Source organism: Cornus florida, unplaced genomic scaffold, assembly GCF_030987335.1.
Source record: "Cornus florida cultivar Cherokee Brave unplaced genomic scaffold, ASM3098733v1 CherokeeBrave_3.0.0_Hap2_Chr04, whole genome shotgun sequence".
NCBI classification, from domain to species: domain Eukaryota; kingdom Viridiplantae; phylum Streptophyta; class Magnoliopsida; order Cornales; family Cornaceae; genus Cornus; species Cornus florida.
Window position 1 is genome coordinate 104,209,511 of NW_026775574.1, and position 20,443 is coordinate 104,229,953.

At 32.7% G+C, this 20,443-nt stretch overlaps 1 protein-coding gene across 2 annotated transcripts in view; it reads right to left on the minus strand.

Moving 5' to 3' along the window:
- Window positions 1-3,566, minus strand: part of LOC132304416 (transcriptional corepressor LEUNIG-like) — a 15,523-nt gene extending 11,957 nt beyond the window's left edge. The window contains exons 1-4 of one of the 2 annotated variants that reach the window (XM_059802083.1): window positions 3,423-3,566; window positions 3,096-3,215; window positions 2,288-2,385; window positions 2,061-2,170 (exon numbers count right to left, since the gene is read on the minus strand). In XM_059802083.1, the coding sequence (XP_059658066.1) occupies window positions 2,061-2,170; window positions 2,288-2,385; window positions 3,096-3,127 (240 nt within the window). In that variant the 5' untranslated portion in view covers window positions 3,128-3,215; window positions 3,423-3,566. Of the gene's footprint in view, window positions 1-2,060; window positions 2,171-2,287; window positions 2,386-3,095; window positions 3,393-3,422 lie in introns of those variants that run through there. The other variant, XM_059802084.1, reaches the window with a different exon arrangement.
- Between the last annotated feature and the right edge of the window lie 16,877 nt (window positions 3,567-20,443).

Consider the following 20,443-nt stretch of genomic DNA (forward strand, 5'->3'; position numbering starts at 1 on the left):
ATTAATCATGGAGCTTTTGCCGTATATATAATTTTTTATTTATTCTCGATCTGAAATTATGATATATGGAAAGAAATATAATACTTGTATAGCCAATTTTTTGTTCCAAATTTGTAACTAAAGAAACGTATTACACCCAAACATATCTACAGTCAAATTGTTGAGCTTCCCTTGTTGCCGAATTTTTTAAAAAGAAAATTTAACAAAAAAATTTAATTATCCCCATTCATATCCAAACCCATTTTGTTCCAGGACCGTATATTACTAACTATGCTCCCTAGTTCTGTGAACTATTACATATTGTGAGCAGTACATCATACATTAAAACTCAGTATGTCTCATTTGAAGGACGCCACCACTCTCCAACAGTGTGTTTTCTTTTCTGCTAACCCTCTAAAACCCTCAACTGGGTTAAGCCATGGATCTCAACCACATGTCACATGGCCCACATCTAATTTGTTAGGGTCCATCTAAAATCCAAGCACATCCAGACAACCAATTGATCAGAACTACATGGTAGTACAAGAAATAACCAGGAGATGAACACTATGATTAATGGATTTGAAACCCCATGCTCAAGCAAGGAAAAGGAACATCATGCCACATGCAAAGCGCCCCTCTTCAACCATTAGCCTACTTCAACATTCTGCTGTTCTTGTTTCTGATTCATATAAAAAGGATAGCCCTGTGCATGAGGCTCTGGTCTAGGAAGGGTCAGATTTATGCCAACTTAACTCTGCATGCAGAGAGGCTCGTACCCGTGACCTCCAAGTGACAATGAAACAACCTTACCCTTGCACCCTCAGATGCATATATAGAGAATTACAAGACAAACGCTTCTAGGTGACATATCTCGGCCAAAGGTGCAAGTACTATATTTCAACAAACTAACATGACCCTAGGAGTCATAATCAGGGACAAAGAACTTATTATACATTTCCAGTGAAGATTTAGAAAATGAAATATTACAAATCGTTTGGCAAAACATAAACAAGGTTGCTTCATGTTAAGCAATCCTATACCCTGACACACCTCTGCAACAACAAATTAGAATATAAGTATGAAAGATCAGGATCCCAGGAAGCAATTTTATTGCATTCTTTTTCACTAATTTTAGTTTTACAGCATTAAAACTAGTATGCCTTAACGGATAAAACACATTTGGCAAAAAAAAAATTTAGAAGTAAAAACAGCAAACATGGAAATAAAATGTGAAAAATTATTGAGTAGTTAAGACTGACATAGCCTTTGGCCGGTTGGTATTAATTTTAAATAGAGAACAAAACTTTTGCATATTCTGCAAGAATCAGAAACTTTATATACAATGCAAAGAGATGAAATCTTAGGGCCCATTTGGCAACCGTTTCTGTTTTGCACTTTCAATGAAGCAGAAGCAATATTTTTGTTGTGCTGTGTTTTATTCAAAAACAATAACAAGTCTGGTAAATAAAATTTGTTGTACAATGTTTCAAAGGAAAAAAAAATGACATGAAGTTTGAATAATAATAAAAGATATGGTTTTTACATTATATTGGCTTTTAAAAAATAAAATAAAATTCAGTTGTTTAACCACGGTAGCAAAATCAAGTGAAAAACATCTCTTCTTTCTTCCATTTGGGTATTTTTCAGAAGCAAATGTGGTACTGTGCAAACCGTCCCAGTCATTACAGACCATGCTTCCGCCACTTGATTCTATTTTTCACCCATTTGACAACAAAAAATAGAAAACAAAAATTTTGCCAAATAATCCATTTAGTAACATGGACTACACAACAGAAAAAAAAGAAATACAATGTAATAGATTATACAGAATTAAAGCTGACCTTAGAGCCTCGGTTGGTTAGTCTAAGTTATATAGAAATCAGAACTTAGTGTATTCCACAGATGTAGACAATTTGGAGTACAATGCAAAGAAATAGATCTTAGCTAGAGTCAAATCGCAGTTTTAACTTTTCTCAAGAACCGTTACATAACAGAATACTTCAATCAAATAAATGCACCATAAAGGAAAGCTATCTAGCAATATAAACATAAACAAAGTAAAAGATTCTCAACCCAACCTCAATGTAAGATGCAGCAACCTCTGAGTGCTTCTCATTAGTTCTAGCAATAAATATATCCCAAAATACAGACCACCATTCGAAGAGAAAACCACCAGGAGCATCAATGGCTGAAACACCCAGGTCAAAAGATTCAAAACAAATTACAAAACAAGACAAACAAAACCCATAATCCAAGAAGAATGTTTTTCCCCACCCTCTTCCCGAAATCTCTAAAATTATCTTACCAACTGGATCAGATGATACTTTTCCTTCGGCTTGAAAAGCTTGTGCAGAAGCCTTCAAATCCCTCTTTACTAAATAATCATGGATATACACATCCAGCCTGTTCCAGAAATGGCAGGAAAAAGTTGGAAAGTGTTTGGGGGAAGAAAATGAAACATTACAGAAAACAGCAGCTTAAATAATATCAAACTAAAAAGAATTTAATTCCGAACAAAAATAATTATATTTTTTTAAAAAAAATAAAAATAAAAACTACCAAAAAGGAAAACAAAAGGACAGAAAATTAATAATACAACACAGGCCCTAAACACTAATCCCTTCTACCAAAAAGCTGCAACCCACAAATGGAAGATGCTTATCAAATTCAAAGCTAATATATTAATAAATATAATATATCAATCAAGAGACAAAAATGGAAAAACCCCCATCCTGATAAATACCCAAGAAATGAACTTTAAACAAATAATAATAATTTCTGTAACCCAGTAACAAAAAATAAATGATCTTGCTCTCGATTGAAAACTGAAAAACTGCTAAAACCACAAACCACAAACCACAAACCCTAAACCACTGACCACCTAAAGGGAGTGACCACAAGAACAATAGACATGTAAAAAAAAACACACACACACACAACTTTATTTAGAAATTTGAGAACAAGGGACAAATACCGCAAATCAAAGATACCCAGAACCCAAATCTAACAGAACACAAAAAATATATATATAAACCCATAAGAAAACTCAAACATAAAAGAAGGGTAAAAAATAAAAATAAATAAATAAACATGATTGGCGTGTAAAGGCTTACATTTTATCAGCTTCCCAGTTGGTCTGAGACATTTTGTTCAATCCAATGCCTCAAACAAACAGTGATTAACAATGTGGAGATTCTAGAAAATGATTTCTTCCTCTTCTACTATCTTCACCTCTAAAGAATATCATAACAAGGACAAAAGAAAAAAGAAGAACAGATTTTTGTTACTACATATGAAGATCAAAAGAAGAGGGCAGAGAAAAAATTCTTTGAGGGAAGAGAAGCAAAAGTTACTGGAACTATATAGAATATTTTCAACATAAACATGTATTTTTATATATTGAATGAATAAATAAATGAGATAAAGAAGGATAGAGATACCTATAGACCCAAAGAGGGGTAAAAAAAAAAAACAGAAAAAAAAAAAAAAAAAAAAAAAAAAAAAAAAAGACGGAAAGAAAAAGAAAAAAACTTTCTTTTGTTTATGAGTTGTTTTTCTGTTTTTTTAAGAGACTTGAAACTTTTCTTTCTGATAGCTTTGGTGGATTCAGAATTGCTGTTGCAGATATCATAATGGCTTTGTGGACTGAATTTACCTTTAAACCCCTTCATTCCGGTCAAATTTTCATTCTTTGAAACCATAAACCAGTACACATTTGTCCAAATAAAATCGCCCCTTAAAGCCGAAGTATTTACTCAAGGCTCTGATCTAAATACTGTGTGAAATTCTTATGAAAAAGATGGGGTTTTGTGTCATTACACTTTGGTTTCCCACTTTGAACGGAATTTTAAATTTTGAAAAATGGCAATGTATTTTAGTTTATTTATGAATGAGCCCATGATTCTGAAATTTGTATGCTTCCTATCTTTTTCCCTAGATCTCCCCGGTCTATCTATCCTCGTCAGTTCCAGTGGGTGGCCCAACCTATGAAATGACAACTTTGGCCTTGGTTGTCAAAAGATTCCACATGGTTACCATAAAATTTAGGCTCAAACTGAGGGTTGTTTGGATAAACTTGTGGTTAGTCAATTTGTTAAAGAAATAGGGGTTAACTTCTATTACAAGGGAAAAGAAAAGGACTAGGTACAAAGATAGCGTCTGACTGTGGTCTTAATTTGTACTTCGTCCAAAAATGACAACCGGAGCTGTGGTTCTTGTGCTACCTTCATTCTTGATTAAATTCTCAATTTCATCATCTGTTTTTTATTATCATTGTTTAAATTTTTCTCAATTATTTTTTAAAAAATTTAATTTTAGTTTAATTATGTTACGACGCACAAAAAAGTGTTACTTTTTGGATTTATTATTATTATTATTATTATTTAAAGCATGTGTATCGGTCCGAAATTGGAAGTCTCCGTCTGGGAGCGAGTGCAACCCAAGAAAGATATTCTCTTCCAAGAGTCAAGGCTTCAAAACCCCTCTTACAGGCTTTGTGACTGGGTCCTCAAGGCTATGAGTTTCACAATTGACTCTGACGGTATCTCCCTTTCATTCCTCATAGTGGAGTAAGCCGCTGTTCGAAAATGTGCTCTATGGCCATTGTAGTGAGCTTTAAGGCATGGAATAGAATTTACCTAGACCGACGGGAAATCGAGATGAGGCTGTCGTAGTTGGACTCACAGAAAGGACCAAGGAGGCATTCCTGACATCGCTTGAGCGTAAGAGCGCCTCTATGGACCATTCAAACTAGGAGTGCAATTCAGAAATAAGACTTTAAAAACTTACTTTTCAAATCTCTGTCATTGCCACTATATCCCTGAAGACTTTGGAGCTAGCTTTTTGAGAGTGTGATTTTTAAATTTTTTTATTAATTGAACATGATAAATAATGACTTTTCATATATGTCCTTCTATGGGATCTACATAAACTATAATTATTTTTATAACTTCAAAACAAGGAAGGAAGTTAAATTATGAATATTAAAAAAAAAAAAAAGAATGTTATATTAGCTGCCCATTTATAGTCGCTTCTTTGATTGGTTGTAAAACGAATCATAAATGGTGATTAATTGTACCTTTCCTGTTGTTTTAGACATTAAAAATAGTAATTTGTTAAGGACAAAATTGTTCTTTCCACCATTTATGTGTATAATGTTAACTTTTGCAATAAATTACAATACGTGTATATAGGATATATAAATATATAAAAAGCTAAATTTCAGCGTGAATATTTTCCTTTCCTTTTTTATTTTTTTCCTTCCCTTGGATTCTTTCCTTTAAAAAAAATAATAAATTTGTCTCTAATGGTGGTTTATATATATATCACCTATTTTATCAATTCTTTACTACAATCACATCACCAGCATAACTCTTCATTTTTTTTTTTTTTTTTTCAAAGCTATCCTCATCCGATCTCCCTCTCACAAAATAACTATAAGTCAATACAATTTTATTGCAACTAAAACTCAAATTTTTTTTTTTTTTTCATCCCCTCACAAAATAACTATAAGTCAATATAATTTTACGACAACTAAAACTCAATTCATAATTTTATTTCAACTAAAATGTATGATAATGAAAACCTGTTTGTAATTTTGTATATATAGAATCCATCTGCTTGTGAAAGCACGTGTGAAAGCAAAGCCAATTGAAAAAAATTAATAATAATAAGATTAGTTGTTTATGTATACACGAGGAAAAAGAAACACGAAAGATTTAAATATTGAAAGGGTAATTTTGTTCTTAAAATATTATTATTTTTAATGTCCAAAGAAATAAGAAAGATACAATTAATGACCTTTTATGATTGATTTTACAACCAATCAAGAAGTGACTATCCTTAACATTCTTCTTAAAAAAAATAATACATTAAATTTTAAATTGAGACAATTATTTTTTAACAGTCAAAAATGAAAAGGTTGACAATATTTGTGTCACGGAGGGAGCATTAATGAGACAAAATTCAACGTGGGAAATCAATATAAAAATATTAAAAACTCAATTAGTATATTTTAATATTTATATAATAAAGTACAAGAATATTGTAGTCGTTTTAGAACATAAACGAGGAAAAGGGGTCGAAGTATGACAAATATGTTTGTCATCCTCTAAAATTCTTCCAAACAAAATGAGATGGTTTTTATTTTTATTTTTATTTTTTCAATATAAGAAGTGTTAAATGTTAGATTACTAGATAAAAATTTACCGGAGGCTATCTACTGTACTATCTATCAAGGTAACTCCAAATAAAATGAGACATGTTGAGTCATTTTATTATTTGTAAATTATGATTAGTGCTCTTAAGAAAACTCTCCCACCATGAGCTCTCCATTTCAAATCAATGAATTGAAAAATATATTAAATGATTTGTTTGAATTTTTACAAATTTCAAAAAAATATATCAATTTTGTTGTTAAATATGGAGAGCTCGTGACAAAAGTCACGAGAAAGCTCTCTTGAGGCCATTCCAGGAGTAATGCACTTATACATGTTAGTTACTGATGATATAGGATTCTGCGGCGACCTGAAACGACGTCGTACCTGAAAAAAGAAGAGAAAAGTGACCGGGATACCGGTGTGGTACCGGCCTAAGAGCCTCCGACGATCACGTTAGTGCTAGATCAGGAGGATGGAAAAAATGTTAAAAGACTCTCTTAGGGATTTGTGTCGTCTCCCTACAATGAAATGCTTTATGAACTATTTACTGAGTTCTTCAAAATTACTAATAGATCCCGGCTTCAATTTATTAAACCAGACACGGGCTGATCCTTTGAGGGTGGTACGGAACGCCCTGCACAAGATCTCATCTGGGACCGCTTAAGTTCAGCAGTGACTTAAAAGTTTCTAAGTGATCGAGGGGGTCACGGGTTCCGTCTAAACTCTCGAGATGGGGCATCATGAACTTCCTTGGCAATGGGAAAGCGATCACTCAAGGATTGAAAGGTAGATTCGTCTTTTGAATAGGTCATCAATTGTGGCAGGACCTTTTCATTTTAAGGCTTGAGCCATCCCTTCAACTTGTAATTTAAGATTCTTGATCTGCTGATCAACGTGGGTAGCTTTGGTGCGTTCTCCGACATCAGATACATCTTTTCGACAAGGTGTCCGTACACCAGAAATATCTTGTCGTGGAAAACGAGCCGTGGAAGCACGACGGTTTCTTCGTCGACCTCCCGTATGGCTATGCCCAACCATGTCATTATCATAGTTACCATCCACGACGTGTGTTGCGGAGATAGCTAAGTGCCGCATGATTACTGCATTTTGCTGAACCAACTGGTTCATACCTTGGCTAAGGTTCTGAACATGCTGTTCCAATGCTGCAACACACTCCTCCTCTTCCGGAGCACGCCTTGACAAGCTCTCATGATGGGATGCGTGCTCGGAATGTTCTCCCCTTAGGCGAGGCTAATCATCCCCAAGGCGGGGTTGGTTGTCGTCATGGTGTAATTGACGACCACTGTCATGATACGACTGGTTCACACCACACTCATGACGGTGATTGTCATTACCATAAGACTGATTTTCGCCATTAGGTTGATGGTGGTTGCTATCATCATGTGATTAGTCTTGGTGACCTCCTCCATCAAGATGCGAGAGGTGCTGACTTCCTTCTCCAAGATAGACTTTGGATCACAACATCATTGTTATTCTAGGAAACTAGTATCGTTTCTCTACGTTCGACATACAAACCCGAGAATGGGGGGCCAACTGATGAGGAGTCTTTACCCAGGAAATTTGATTGTCACACAAGACTGTAAATCATGATAAACTTCACTATCTTGGATAAAGATAAGAATACGCTCCCCTTTTCCGTGTTGGAAAAGTAAGAGGAATAATACTCCTTCTTCAATACAATTTGACACCCTTATAAAGGGGGCTTTCGGGTTAACACAAAAGGGACGACACAAATCCCTAAGAGAGTCTTTTAACCTTCTTTCCACCCTCCTGATCCAGCACTGATTTGATCGTCGAAGGCTCTTAAGTCGGTACCTCACCGGTATCCTGATCACTTTTCGCTTCCTTTTTCAGGTACGACGTCGCTTCCGATCTCCGTGGAATCCTGCATCATCAATTACCAATATGGAGATGTTAAAGGTTTTAAGGATGTGTTTAAAATAATAAGAGTCAGGTCTCTACTTCTCAAAGAGAGGTTAGGAGTTCGAGCCTCAGTGGAGATATGTGCGTGCGAGTACCAACTAAAAATAATAATAATAATAATAAGAGATAAGGTAACATTAGTTATAAGTTATGAGAAAAAAAAAAAAATGAATTAGGAGAGAAAATAATTTAAAAAAATAAAAATAAAAAATGAAGAAGAAAGAACGATGATAAATTCCACTCATTTTCAATAATAATAATAATAATAAAATTAAAATTAAAATAAATAATAAAAATTTGTTAAATCCCACTCTTAATTGTTTGAATAACTAAGAATCAAGAAAGAAAATAATAGTGAATAGTGCTAAGCATTCATCTTGTTATAAATGAAAATATAAAAGAAGTGAAAAGAAAAGCAAAAATGCACTTGACAGAATAAGTATTCTATAATTTTTTTTTTTTAAAAAAAAAAAGAAGAAAGAAGAGAAAGAAAAATAGAAACTGAATCAAAGAGAGTTGGGAATGAGGCACCGACCCCAGGACAAAATGCGAATAGAATCTAAAAGAAGAATCGACGGAATAAATGACTATTTGAATTTCTTATCAGGAAAAAACAAAATTAGGATTCGATACAAGATGTTTTTTTAAATGAGGTGGTGTGATAGCCTGATAGGGCACCTTCTTTAGCCCCTAGATATGATGGTGATTTCAAATCTTCACTACTAGTATAAATTCCATGGGTAATTAACATGTGACAAACTGCAATTATATATGTGTTTATATATATATATATATTCCATGCTTCTCATGGCTTTTACTTTTAAATTTTTAACTACCAACCAACTTTTGCTATAGAGATGATCAAAGGAGCACTATATTTTTCTGCAAATGGGGTTTTCTCGTAAGGAATTGTAGTTACTAAATTATAGACCACCATGTTTTGATTCTCGTAATCATTAAGCCCCAAAAAAATCATTAATCTACTTATGTTAATATAATAGCCTTTGTCTAATTTGACAAAAATGCCCTAGTGCACAATGACGTGGCATGATCTTGTTGTTGCCTTATTTTCTATGGCACTTTTTTCTTTTTATTTTTTAAAGTTTGGTAAAAATTCATGCACTCAGTTTTTGTTTGTATAACAACTTAAACCTTTACTTCTTAGGGATGTGGTGTGAGAGTCCAGTGGTAGGACATGTAATGTTTGTGGTCAAAGGTTCAAAGTTCGAATTCTCATTTCAAATGACTTTGAAAGATTGGATTCTTAGTAAGGGCATAACAAATTTTGATATCAATTTCAAATAAATGAATATATGTGGTTCTATTCAAATAAGCCATGATCAAATTTGATTTTTAGGCTCGTTTAGTAAATGAGTTGATTTTGAGCGATATTGGGCTTGACTTGTGTAAGCTCATGAATATAATAAGCCTGTACACTCATATATATTTGTAAATATAGTCTTGTATGAGCTCATGAACGTGTTCATAAATAGAGACTTGTATTGGTTCATGAAGATTTTTATAAGTTCGGGAACATACTAAAATGATTTTAAACACGAGTTCAAATCAAAATCGAATGACTTTTGTTATTAAACAAGTCAAGTCCGAATCGAATATGAACTTTTTAAAATAATGACGAGTCAAGATTGAGCTGAACTTTTTAAACCCGTTACGTTCTCGAATTAATTTCACAAACAAACAAGCCAAGTCTGGACAAAACCAAAGCTGGACTCCACTTTTTCTACTTTGAATTTACACCATAAATAATTTATTTAAAAAAATAAAAAAGGTAAGAAAATGTTCCACGTTGGACCACTGTGTATTATAAAGTTCATGACTTGTTCTTTCCTCTGCCACTAATCTGTGCATGACCTTTTTTAAATGACAAGAATTCCATTATAGTCAACTTCTTGTGATGGTCCCTCTATTTAAACATGCCTTCTAAATTATTACACACATTATACAAGATTACATTGTGGTGTTTTAACTTCTTCTTCATTTTTTTATTTATTTATTATATATATATATATATATATATATATATAATATTTGTGGAAAGTGATGATTACATTGAAACTAGTCAATCCAATATTATCCAAAAAATAATATAAATACCAAAAGGGTTCATTTTAGTGTTTTAAAGACATACTATATAATTTCATACTTTCCAAAAATAATATAAATACCAAAAGGGTTCATTTTAGTGTTTTAGAGACATTCTGTATATAATTTCTCAGAAACTGCATGGAAGAAAACCGTGATGATCGTCCAAAAGAGTCAACTGAGTTTATTTGAATTGTTTAACTTTAAGCAGTGGCAGTTTCGTCTTTTCACCGGAACCAACACAGAAAACACGTTGGGCCGTTGGGTCAAATCAGAAACTTTGGACATTCATTTTTTACCAATGAGCAACACGCTTACTAGTATATATATATATATATATATATATATGCCTTTATGAGATTTAAATAAACATGTATAAGCAGAAGAATAGAAATGCCTTTACAGAGTACGATACATAAATTCACGTGTCAGTTTCAGAATATCTGTATGTGTGCGTTTGTATATATTCGTAGATGAAATAGTACTATATTATCTTGCGTCTAGAATCACCTAATTTCAAATTGGTGTCTTAAATTTGGATTTAGAGAAATATGTGAATCTTTCAGTGCGATCTACAATCTTTGCCCGATTTCTTGCAATCTGATATACAATTATACAATTATACATACATATATATATATAAACACAATATATGTTGGAGCGAGGTAACTCTAGTGTTGACCTCTGGGGTATTTTTGACATAAAATGATTAAACAAGAGCACATGTGTATCGTGTTTCATTCGACGACAAATTAACAGAAATGGAGGCAGTGTGCTAATGTTTTTGAGCGCAAAAGGTTATTTAATTTTGGTGGAGTTATTTATTTATTTATTTATTTTTGCAGCAAATTAATAATTAGTGGGGGTTTTATGATTTTAATCAAAGAAAAAATGATATTCAAGTCTATAAGTTAGGCAAAATAAATGGGGGTTTTATGATGTTTTTGTTTTTTTTTTTTAATTTTAAATAGAAGTAATATAAAAATCCAAATAAATAATTTGTAAGACATTTTAGAGAGTAATATAGTCACTATTATTTTATTCTTATCAAAAGATGCACAATACATTTTATTTTAAAGAATAAACAGGGGGTATAATTGTAATTTCATATAACTTTCTCAAGTAAGCGAAATTTTTATATGCTTTTTATAGAAAAATGTATGAAAAAAGTTAATTGCTTAAGATTGAGGGAGTTTAAATTTTCTCTAATTTCAAACCTAAGGGGGAGGTGAAATCAAGCACGAACACACCTGCTCCAACAGTTAGACGCTTTACCAATTAAATCACTGAATAATGTCTATGACATTTGAGGTAGGTAAACTGTTGCTGGTATGGGTGGATTTTGGGCTTAACTAGTATTATGGGCCAAAACCCGCTTGTCAAATTTTAGACAGGTTTAGAACAGGCCAGAACTTAGTCGTATATTGGCCTTTTACCACCACATCAATGAATACATATACTTTGTTAGTTTTTCGTTAATAATTAAAAACTTATGCTCTATGTTTTTACTGTATTCGAGCCCACGATGAGAACGCCTTGTAAATAATTATTAAACTGTAAATTGCATCCTACCTAAAGGTTTTGATTTAATCCATTAATGAGTTTAGGAGGACATTCTTATATTGAAGTCTCAATAATTTTATTTTTCTTTTTTCCTTTTAAGTATTTAGTTGAATAGGTTGGGCTTGGGCCAAGAAAAGTGGAGATCAAATCATCTCGAAAGCTCATAAGTTAAAGTGCCCGAATTGGGTTCTGGGCTGTTAGGTCAAATTTTTGGTAAGCAGAAGAAAAAAACACATTCATTGGGCGTTACCTAGTGGCCTAGTTGGTAGAACGTCTAACTCTCTGAACAGGTGTGTCCGTATTCGAGTCCTCCCTTCCTCTCGTTTGCGGGATATATATATAAAACTTCATTAAGACATTTGGTAAGATCTAGCTAGTTCAACCAAATTTGGGCCTCACATAGCCCTATATTATTAAAGCATCATGATACATCATCTTCTCCAATTTGAGCCCAACTTGGCCCAAAAGTGTAGAGTACATGTTTGAATATTCAATGTATAGTTGGAATATTTTAAGACCTTGAAATGAAACAGTGTTAGTCACAGACTCACAGGTTAAACTGTGACGACTGTGGCATTTATTCGTTGAATCAGATAGATCCTTTGTCAGGGTCACCATTGTCACCACTATGCACAGATATCCTACATAGATTTGTAGGTGGCACCGTAAAAGAATGACGCACTTTTTATTTCTTTAGCGTCTCTCTCACTGTGTGTGTGTATCTCATTGGTGGGGTCTCTAGCTCAAATTTCTTCAAAGTGCCATAAAAGTTTGTCAAAATTCTAATAATGCCCCCATCTAATGAGAATTTCAAGGTGGATGCGCCGAGTGACTAGAAAAAAAAAAAAAAGGTAACTAATGAGAGTGTGAGAGAAAAATTAGGTGTAGCACCATGATCATGGAAAAATTAGAGAGAGTTGAATTAAATGGTTTAAACACATATATCACACATCTAGCTGCGTATTGGTGAAATTAAGAAGATTACTTGTTATAAAAGGAAAGAGATGGAGAGGGAGTCTAAAAATGACGTAGGGGAAATGATATGCAATAAAAAAAATTGAAGGAAGAGAATTCATGTGATCGATCTCATTCATATGGATTAAAGTAAGGATGATAATGCATGAAACACAATAATTAAATTGTCCTACGCTAAGGGAGAGCATTATGCTTTTAGTTTAAAGATCAATAAGGTTTTATCATAACTATATAGTCCTAAATATATGTATATTTATGTATATTCATATACGTAGATGGAGGAGATTAGGGACCTAGGGTTTGTAGTTTGTTTACCCTTTTCTAATTTATTAATTTTCTATTGATACGAGGAGCTTCTTAGATATAGGTTGACCACTAATCTTTTAAGATTACCTGCAATAATCACCTTGGTCTACCAAAAAAATCTATCTAGTTAAAGAAAAAAATAATTAAAATGAAAGTATGAACATTTTAAAATCAAACTATCCATTACGTTAATGTTCTTTAATTTGTTTATTATTGTAGGTTAAATTTTTTTTTTTTTAAATCTTATTATTGTTCAGGGCCATCACTCTAAAATCATTTTCTTCCTCGGTCACTAATTCCAATTCTTATAATTTAGTATTTAGTTAATACAAACTCTCTTTTTAAAGTATTTTATCGTAGTTATTCTCCATTTTTTCCACTCAATTATTTCAATTTTAAAGTTTTTTTTTAAAAGCAAAAAAAACCTCAAAAGAGTAGTCATTCTAAACTTTCAACAATCACCTGAAGCACAAGTCATTCACAGTCACATTTTGAAATATTGTTTGGATTTTATTCTATTTGATTCTCCACGAATCCTAGCATGCCGGAAGGAAGAAAAATTATTGATATTCTAGTGTGAGTGTGTGTGTAAATACACACACACACACATATATATATATATTAAAGTGTAGGGCATGTGAATGGAATTTGAACTGAAATTGGATGTTTGAGAAGAAGGTGACAATTGCAAAAAGGTGTTTCTCTTTCTCCTTCCTTGGTAAATCTCATCATGATGAGGACAGTCAAGCTACAGAGCTTGAAAAGCAACATACCACTGAGACAGAAAAAGTGGACCCATGTCTAAGAGAAAACAACCCAACTCAAACCAAACCCTAATGAGCAGAGAACAGAGAATTTCCCTGTGGACCTTTTTTCTTAGGTCATCACGTACACTTGCAAATAAAAACAAGGTTCCAAACACTCCAAAAATCAGAATTCCAAATCAGTGATTTTGTCCTCTGCATAATATTTATGCAATGCATGGCAATGGGGCATGCATGCAACACCAGTGTTTTGATCGATACATTTGCATGCCATGTCATGCCAATCTATACTTGCATTAGGTACACCCCCTACCCTGCATTTGAACATTATTTGGACTAGCTTAAGACTATTTTTCAATCCAATTCTCCATTTATTGTGCATGTAAACCACGCGACTATATATCTAAAATTAACATTTTAGGGTTGTCTCTTTTTTAAAGAGGGGTATTTGGGGGAAAGACTAGATAATCTAACCATAAATGGTATCTATCTCTCTTCTTCTCTTTTTATGCAAAATATATATTTTTTATTTATATTATTGTTTTTTTTTTTTATATATTATTTTTAAAATAGATAGTAAAACATTTATTATAAAGAAACATATAATTAGGATTTTCAGTCTTCTCTGAATTTGCATAATATTAATTCAGCTTCCAAAGGAAAATTAATTGTTTCCCGTCGAATTCAAACTTTTACCATTACATTGTTGCCGATAGGCATGAATGAAATGGAATGGATTTGGAAATGGGATGAAAATGAGAATGAAATTGAATTGTTATTTTCATTCTATTGTTTGATTGTAATTATGAAATGATGTAGGAATGAAATGATAATCACCATTCTAAATGGCGGTGATGGAAGGCAACGGTGGTAGTGGAAGGCGGCGGTAGTGGTGGAAGACGGTGTCGGCGATTGATGGAGGGAGATGGCAGCAGTGGTGGTGGCGACAATGAAAGGTGCGCGGCGGTAGTGGTGGAAGACGGTGTCGGCGATTGATGGAGGGAGATGGCAGCAGTGGTGGTGGCGACAATGAAAGGTGCGCAGTGGCAACGATGGCAATAGCGATGATTGAAGGTGGTGGTCGGTGGCAGAAGGCGATGGAAAACGGTGGGGGGAAGACGGTGGTGGCAGCGGAAGGCTGTGGCAGTGACGGAAGGCGATGATGGTGGTGGTGATACATATATTAGTATTCTCAGTTTTCTTCTCGCTAGGCCTGGTTTGATATGCATGAATGAAATGGAATAAACTTGAGAATAAAATAATAATGGGAATGGAATTGAATGGTTATCCTCATTCTATTGTTTTATTGTAATTATGAAATGATGTAGGAATGAAATGATAGTCACCATTCTAAATAGCCAAAAAGCCATTCCTTTGAATGAATTTTCATTCTATAATTTTGAATAATCATTCACACTTTAAATGTCATAACAAACAAGGAAATAGTTGGAAAGAAATGCTATTCTATTTTATTTTATTTCATTATTGCGTACCAAACTAAGCCTAACAAGTTCAATGAATAAAAAAAATACTTTAAAGAGCTATGCAATTGAAGTTAACGTTAGCTAAGGCCTACACTTAGAGTGGCGAGTCCCACACATATGTGTATCCACCCCTATCGATCGATGTTGATGTGGTGGAAGAAAAAAAAAAATTTGGCATGACGACTTATTTTTCTACAAATTCATGAGTTTAAATTTATGTGACAATAAAATGGGCCTATAATTCCGCTATTCCTGATTTTCATATAAGGGGAAGGTAAGATTTTCATATACGAGAAGGGTAAAATTATTATTTTATAAAATTTAGCAGACATGCCAAATCTCATGAAATGTCAAAATAATTAAAAAACTGAACTATCTATTCCCATTTGTAATTTGCCCGAACTCACAGAAGAGGTAAATACTATTTACCCAACTGGTTTTGGACTCATCTAGTTCTTTTTATAAATCTGTATTTGAAGCTGTATCTGAATGTGCATGTGATGTCCATTGAGTAAAAAGGAAGAGATTGAAGAATGGGGACATCAGGTGTTGCATGCAAAATGGATTGAAATGAATCTATCAATGTGTGTTTTGTGTGTGAGAGAGATGAGAGAGATTCATAAGATAGCCATGCAATCTGGGTCTGAGTTTCTGATGTGCAGAATGGTGTCAGTGAGGCAGGCAGTAGGAGGGCAGTACCAGGGAAAGTAGTGACGTAGTCTTACCGTAACGCGTGCTTTGGAAGTGTGTGGTGAGGATTTCTATCCAAACACTATTTTAACTCACCCCTTGGACTTTCCTCTCTCTAATTCTCTTTTTCTTATCACTCCCTTACTGGGCTGAATTTGATAATAAATTTATTAATAACTCATTAATTCACTTGATAAGCGAAATGAAAATAAAGGTATATTGTGTTAGGTATAATTTTTTTTTTTTTTTTAGAATATGTAATTGACAATAGACGATTCTAGATCATTCACGTGAACATGTGTGAGTTCCTTGTGAAATTAAGAGAGATGCAAATGAGACGTCATTTATAGATTTTGTTATCCTTTTAAAAATAAGAGTAAATGGAGGAAAATAAAAGGAAAAGGTTATTATAATGTGGATTTTTAAATCAAAATATCATATGACTATATGAGTCCTAGAGCGTGATTTATTCTCCTTAACCATTCTTTGTTTTACAATTTCTTACTATATATTGGTCCTTTAAATGTGAGAGCTTGATAAATTTATTAAAATAATTTCATTTTCTTTCCTTTTTTCAAACACGGTACACTAGTAAAATTATCATTTACTTTCTTTTTCCTGATTAATCAATTAAAAAGGATAGGTTAACACTATCCTTTAATTTTCATGATATGGTAATACCAAACATGGCCTTAAAGTCCATAGTATTCCAACGTGCACTGTTATGCAAGTGACAGGAGAGTGATGCACATTGAGATTTGAGAAACCACCACACACACACACACACACGAGAAATAGAGTGTGGACCATCTTGCATCAGCAGAAGATTGGAAGTTTGGGGGAAGTAAGCTGATGTCCATCTTTCTGAGCGCACGTACCATGGTCGCTCAGAGCTCCATCATTGTCTCAATAATCAGCATGCGTGAGATAGATAGAGACATATATATATATATGTGTGTGTGTAATATAACTATACTATATACGTTGAAAGATATCATCAAGATTCAAGACACAAAGGTGAGTGATGACATTACTTGCTGGTGGGGGTGACGGCGATATAATATTATATATACACTAGTTGTATTTCAGTGTCTAGCTCTCCTTCCAGAGGAAATTTAGACCCCGCCTTGGCAAGTGTTCATGTCTTGTCGTATTGTTTCGTGTCAAATCTTAATTTATTTATTAAACGAGTTACGCGTATCGTGTCGTGTTACCCATATAATAATCGTATCGTGTTATATTCGTGTCAAAGTTTTTTGACACAAATAATAATCGTATTGTGTTTGTGTCGACCCATATAACAAAATATTCATATTCTGACACGACAAGAATATGATCCACCAGCATGAATTGCCACCCTATCTCAACTTCTAAAGAAGAAGGTCGAAGGTTCAAGTTGCCATAGTGAGTGGATGGGGCAAAAAGTAGATGTGTGAGTGTGCTTCTTAATTGCCAAAAAAAAAATATAAAAAATAAAAATAAATGTTATATAAGAGAACCGAGTTTTAGTAAAACTCATTCGTTTCAAAATAAATGTCCATCTTTTCATTTTTGACCTTTTAAAATAAATGTCGAAAAGTCAAATGATTATTTTTTGCAATCTTACCAATTTTTGCACTGAAATTATAAAAAGTAAACCATCATATCCATGTGGACCATTATGGATAGATTTGATAATTCATTCACTATTAATATAATAAAAAAATAGTAAAACTCATTCTCTTAAAAAGTTAGATTTCTAAAAAAGAATATTTATTTTGGAATGGAGAGAGTATTATTTTCAAAAGTTGAGCTCGACTTGTTTAATAACAATAATAAGAAGAATAGGAAATTTTTGATAACATATTTTTGTTCAGACTTGTTTTAAGCTCGCATTCAGAATTGCTTTGACTCATTCATAAATTTATATGACCTTCGGTACTTATCTTCTCAAACGGATATAAAATAAGTTTAATACAGAGGTATTCCTTCATGGACAGATATACAATCAATTCATCACTATAGATTTCTCTCAAAATGTAATACCCCCTAATTTCGAAACACGGGTTGATCAAGTCCGCACACAAAATTAAGGGATATCAAAACAATTAAAGTATTTAATCAAGCACAGAATACAAAGTGAAATAAAAGAATAAATAATACGCTGAAGAAAAACTAATAAATAATAATTTCCATTAATTAATAACTCTCCAACAATTACAACTCGGGAATCCCATAACCTAAGGACCCCTTAAAATATTATCTATAATCCAATATTACTTAAAAGTACACAAGATGAATAGATGAATAACAGTCTCACAGCTGCGGATCCTCAACCTCGAGACTGGAACTTCTAATAACCTGAAAAATAAATCGTGGGTTAATACCAGACCTCTGAAAACCAATAAGTAGATCATCTCTGATCAAAATCCAACATAATAAAGAATTTAACTTTAATATAGCATGATATACATATATATAAATAATTATATATACTACATTAATCACATCTACTAATAGATTTATTAAATTTTCAAACCTATTAAATAATGATTAAAATAATAATCATACCTAGACCAATCCACCATTTCTTTTTAAAAAAAAATAAACTCCTTTAACCTGAATTCCATCCTAATCAGTTGTTTAATCACTTAAACAATAAATTATAATAAAAGAAATACTCTATTTAATCCCAACCCGATAATGATTTTAATTGTTTAAATCACATATCCAAAATCCAAGCTTTGACAAATCATCTATGTCTTCCCCAATATTATTTTATTAATATTAAATAATACACTAACCAGTAAGTACTAAACTATTCTCATTTAAGAATATCTAACCCTAATCCAATCCATACATACAACAACCATAGATGATATTTTAATCATCTAACACATAACAACGTAATTATGCTTTGGCAAATCAATCATGCCATTGTAAATATTTTTATTTATATATTGGCAATTCAACCATGCCTCCATAAGTATATTTATTTATACATTGGCAATTCAACCATGCCTCCGTGTATGTATATTTTATACATTGGCAATTCAACCATGCCTCCACAGGTATATTTATTCATACATTTAATTAGCAATTCATCAACACTTTCCATATATGTATTCTATTCATACAAATATTTAGGTAATATATTTAATCATTTGACAATTCATCCATGCCCACACTTTAACCATGAATTAACTTTAAAATTAACAATACGCTAAATCATACATAGCCATCACATGCATATTATACGCATATCATTAATTTAACAACCAGCCTATCAAGATATGCCAAATAAGAATGATAATATTAATCATCTTAAATGATTTATATATATATATATACCTACACATATATTATTTAATATATATATGTGTTTAACACCTTCCTTAATAATCCTTGATTATTTAAAATCAATATACATACATACACACACACATATATATATATATATATTCATCCTTCCATACAACTCATAGACAAATTAAACTATATATACACATATATAAATAATTATATATATATATATATATACACACTTCCTTCCATAACAAATTATTAATTTATTATATTTACACAAATTAGTGCAACTAAATATGTCAGAAATAGTTTCCTCTAAATACTCCATATTGGTTTAAATAGTTTTCCGACACTGTCTCACTAAAACAAAAATATCTCCTAGTAGGATGGGAATCTGATAATGAAATTGGTACCATTGGAAAGAAGACGAAAAATCCTTGAATTTGAGCTCAAGAATGACCCAATTTCAATTTAAAATGACTAAGTTATGACCGTTTTAATTTCTAGTGTCGAATTAGGCCAACATAGTTTCCCACGCGCGCCCACGTGCTTACCATGCACTTGCATGCGCTGGATCCAAGCCTTTGTGTGTGCTGGTATTGGCTGAGCTCATGTGCTACGGTGAGCTCGCCCACACTGAATCAATCCACTGATCTGATCCCCCATTAATGGTGGAGATCCACGCGTATAATAACTCTGGTAGACAAACCGGATTAATCTACCTTTGATCATGGCACATCTATGTCTCACATCCACGGCACACTATACTTCCATGTACCGCGCCGTACTGAATCGCCAGCCTTTTTTTCACACGCCGATGAACAGAATCCTTCCCCCATTTTAATAATTTATTTAATTACCCAAAAATTATTAGATCAATTCTAAAAATATTTCAGAAATTATAAAACAATTCCAGAAAAATCCCAGAAAATACAGAAAAATCCTATAAATTCTATAAACCCTTAAATAACCCTCTTGGGTCAAAAATCAAGCACAACAATTGATTTCACAATAAATACAACATATACATCTATCAATTTAAAAAAAATAAACAAAATTAAAATATAATAATTCATGCTTTTAATTTATCAGATATAGCCATGATTTAATTAATAAAATTAATTAAAGCCTTAATGCTCAAGGTGAAATCTTTATGAGTTCTAAAAGGAAAGTTAGAGAAGAACTCGTC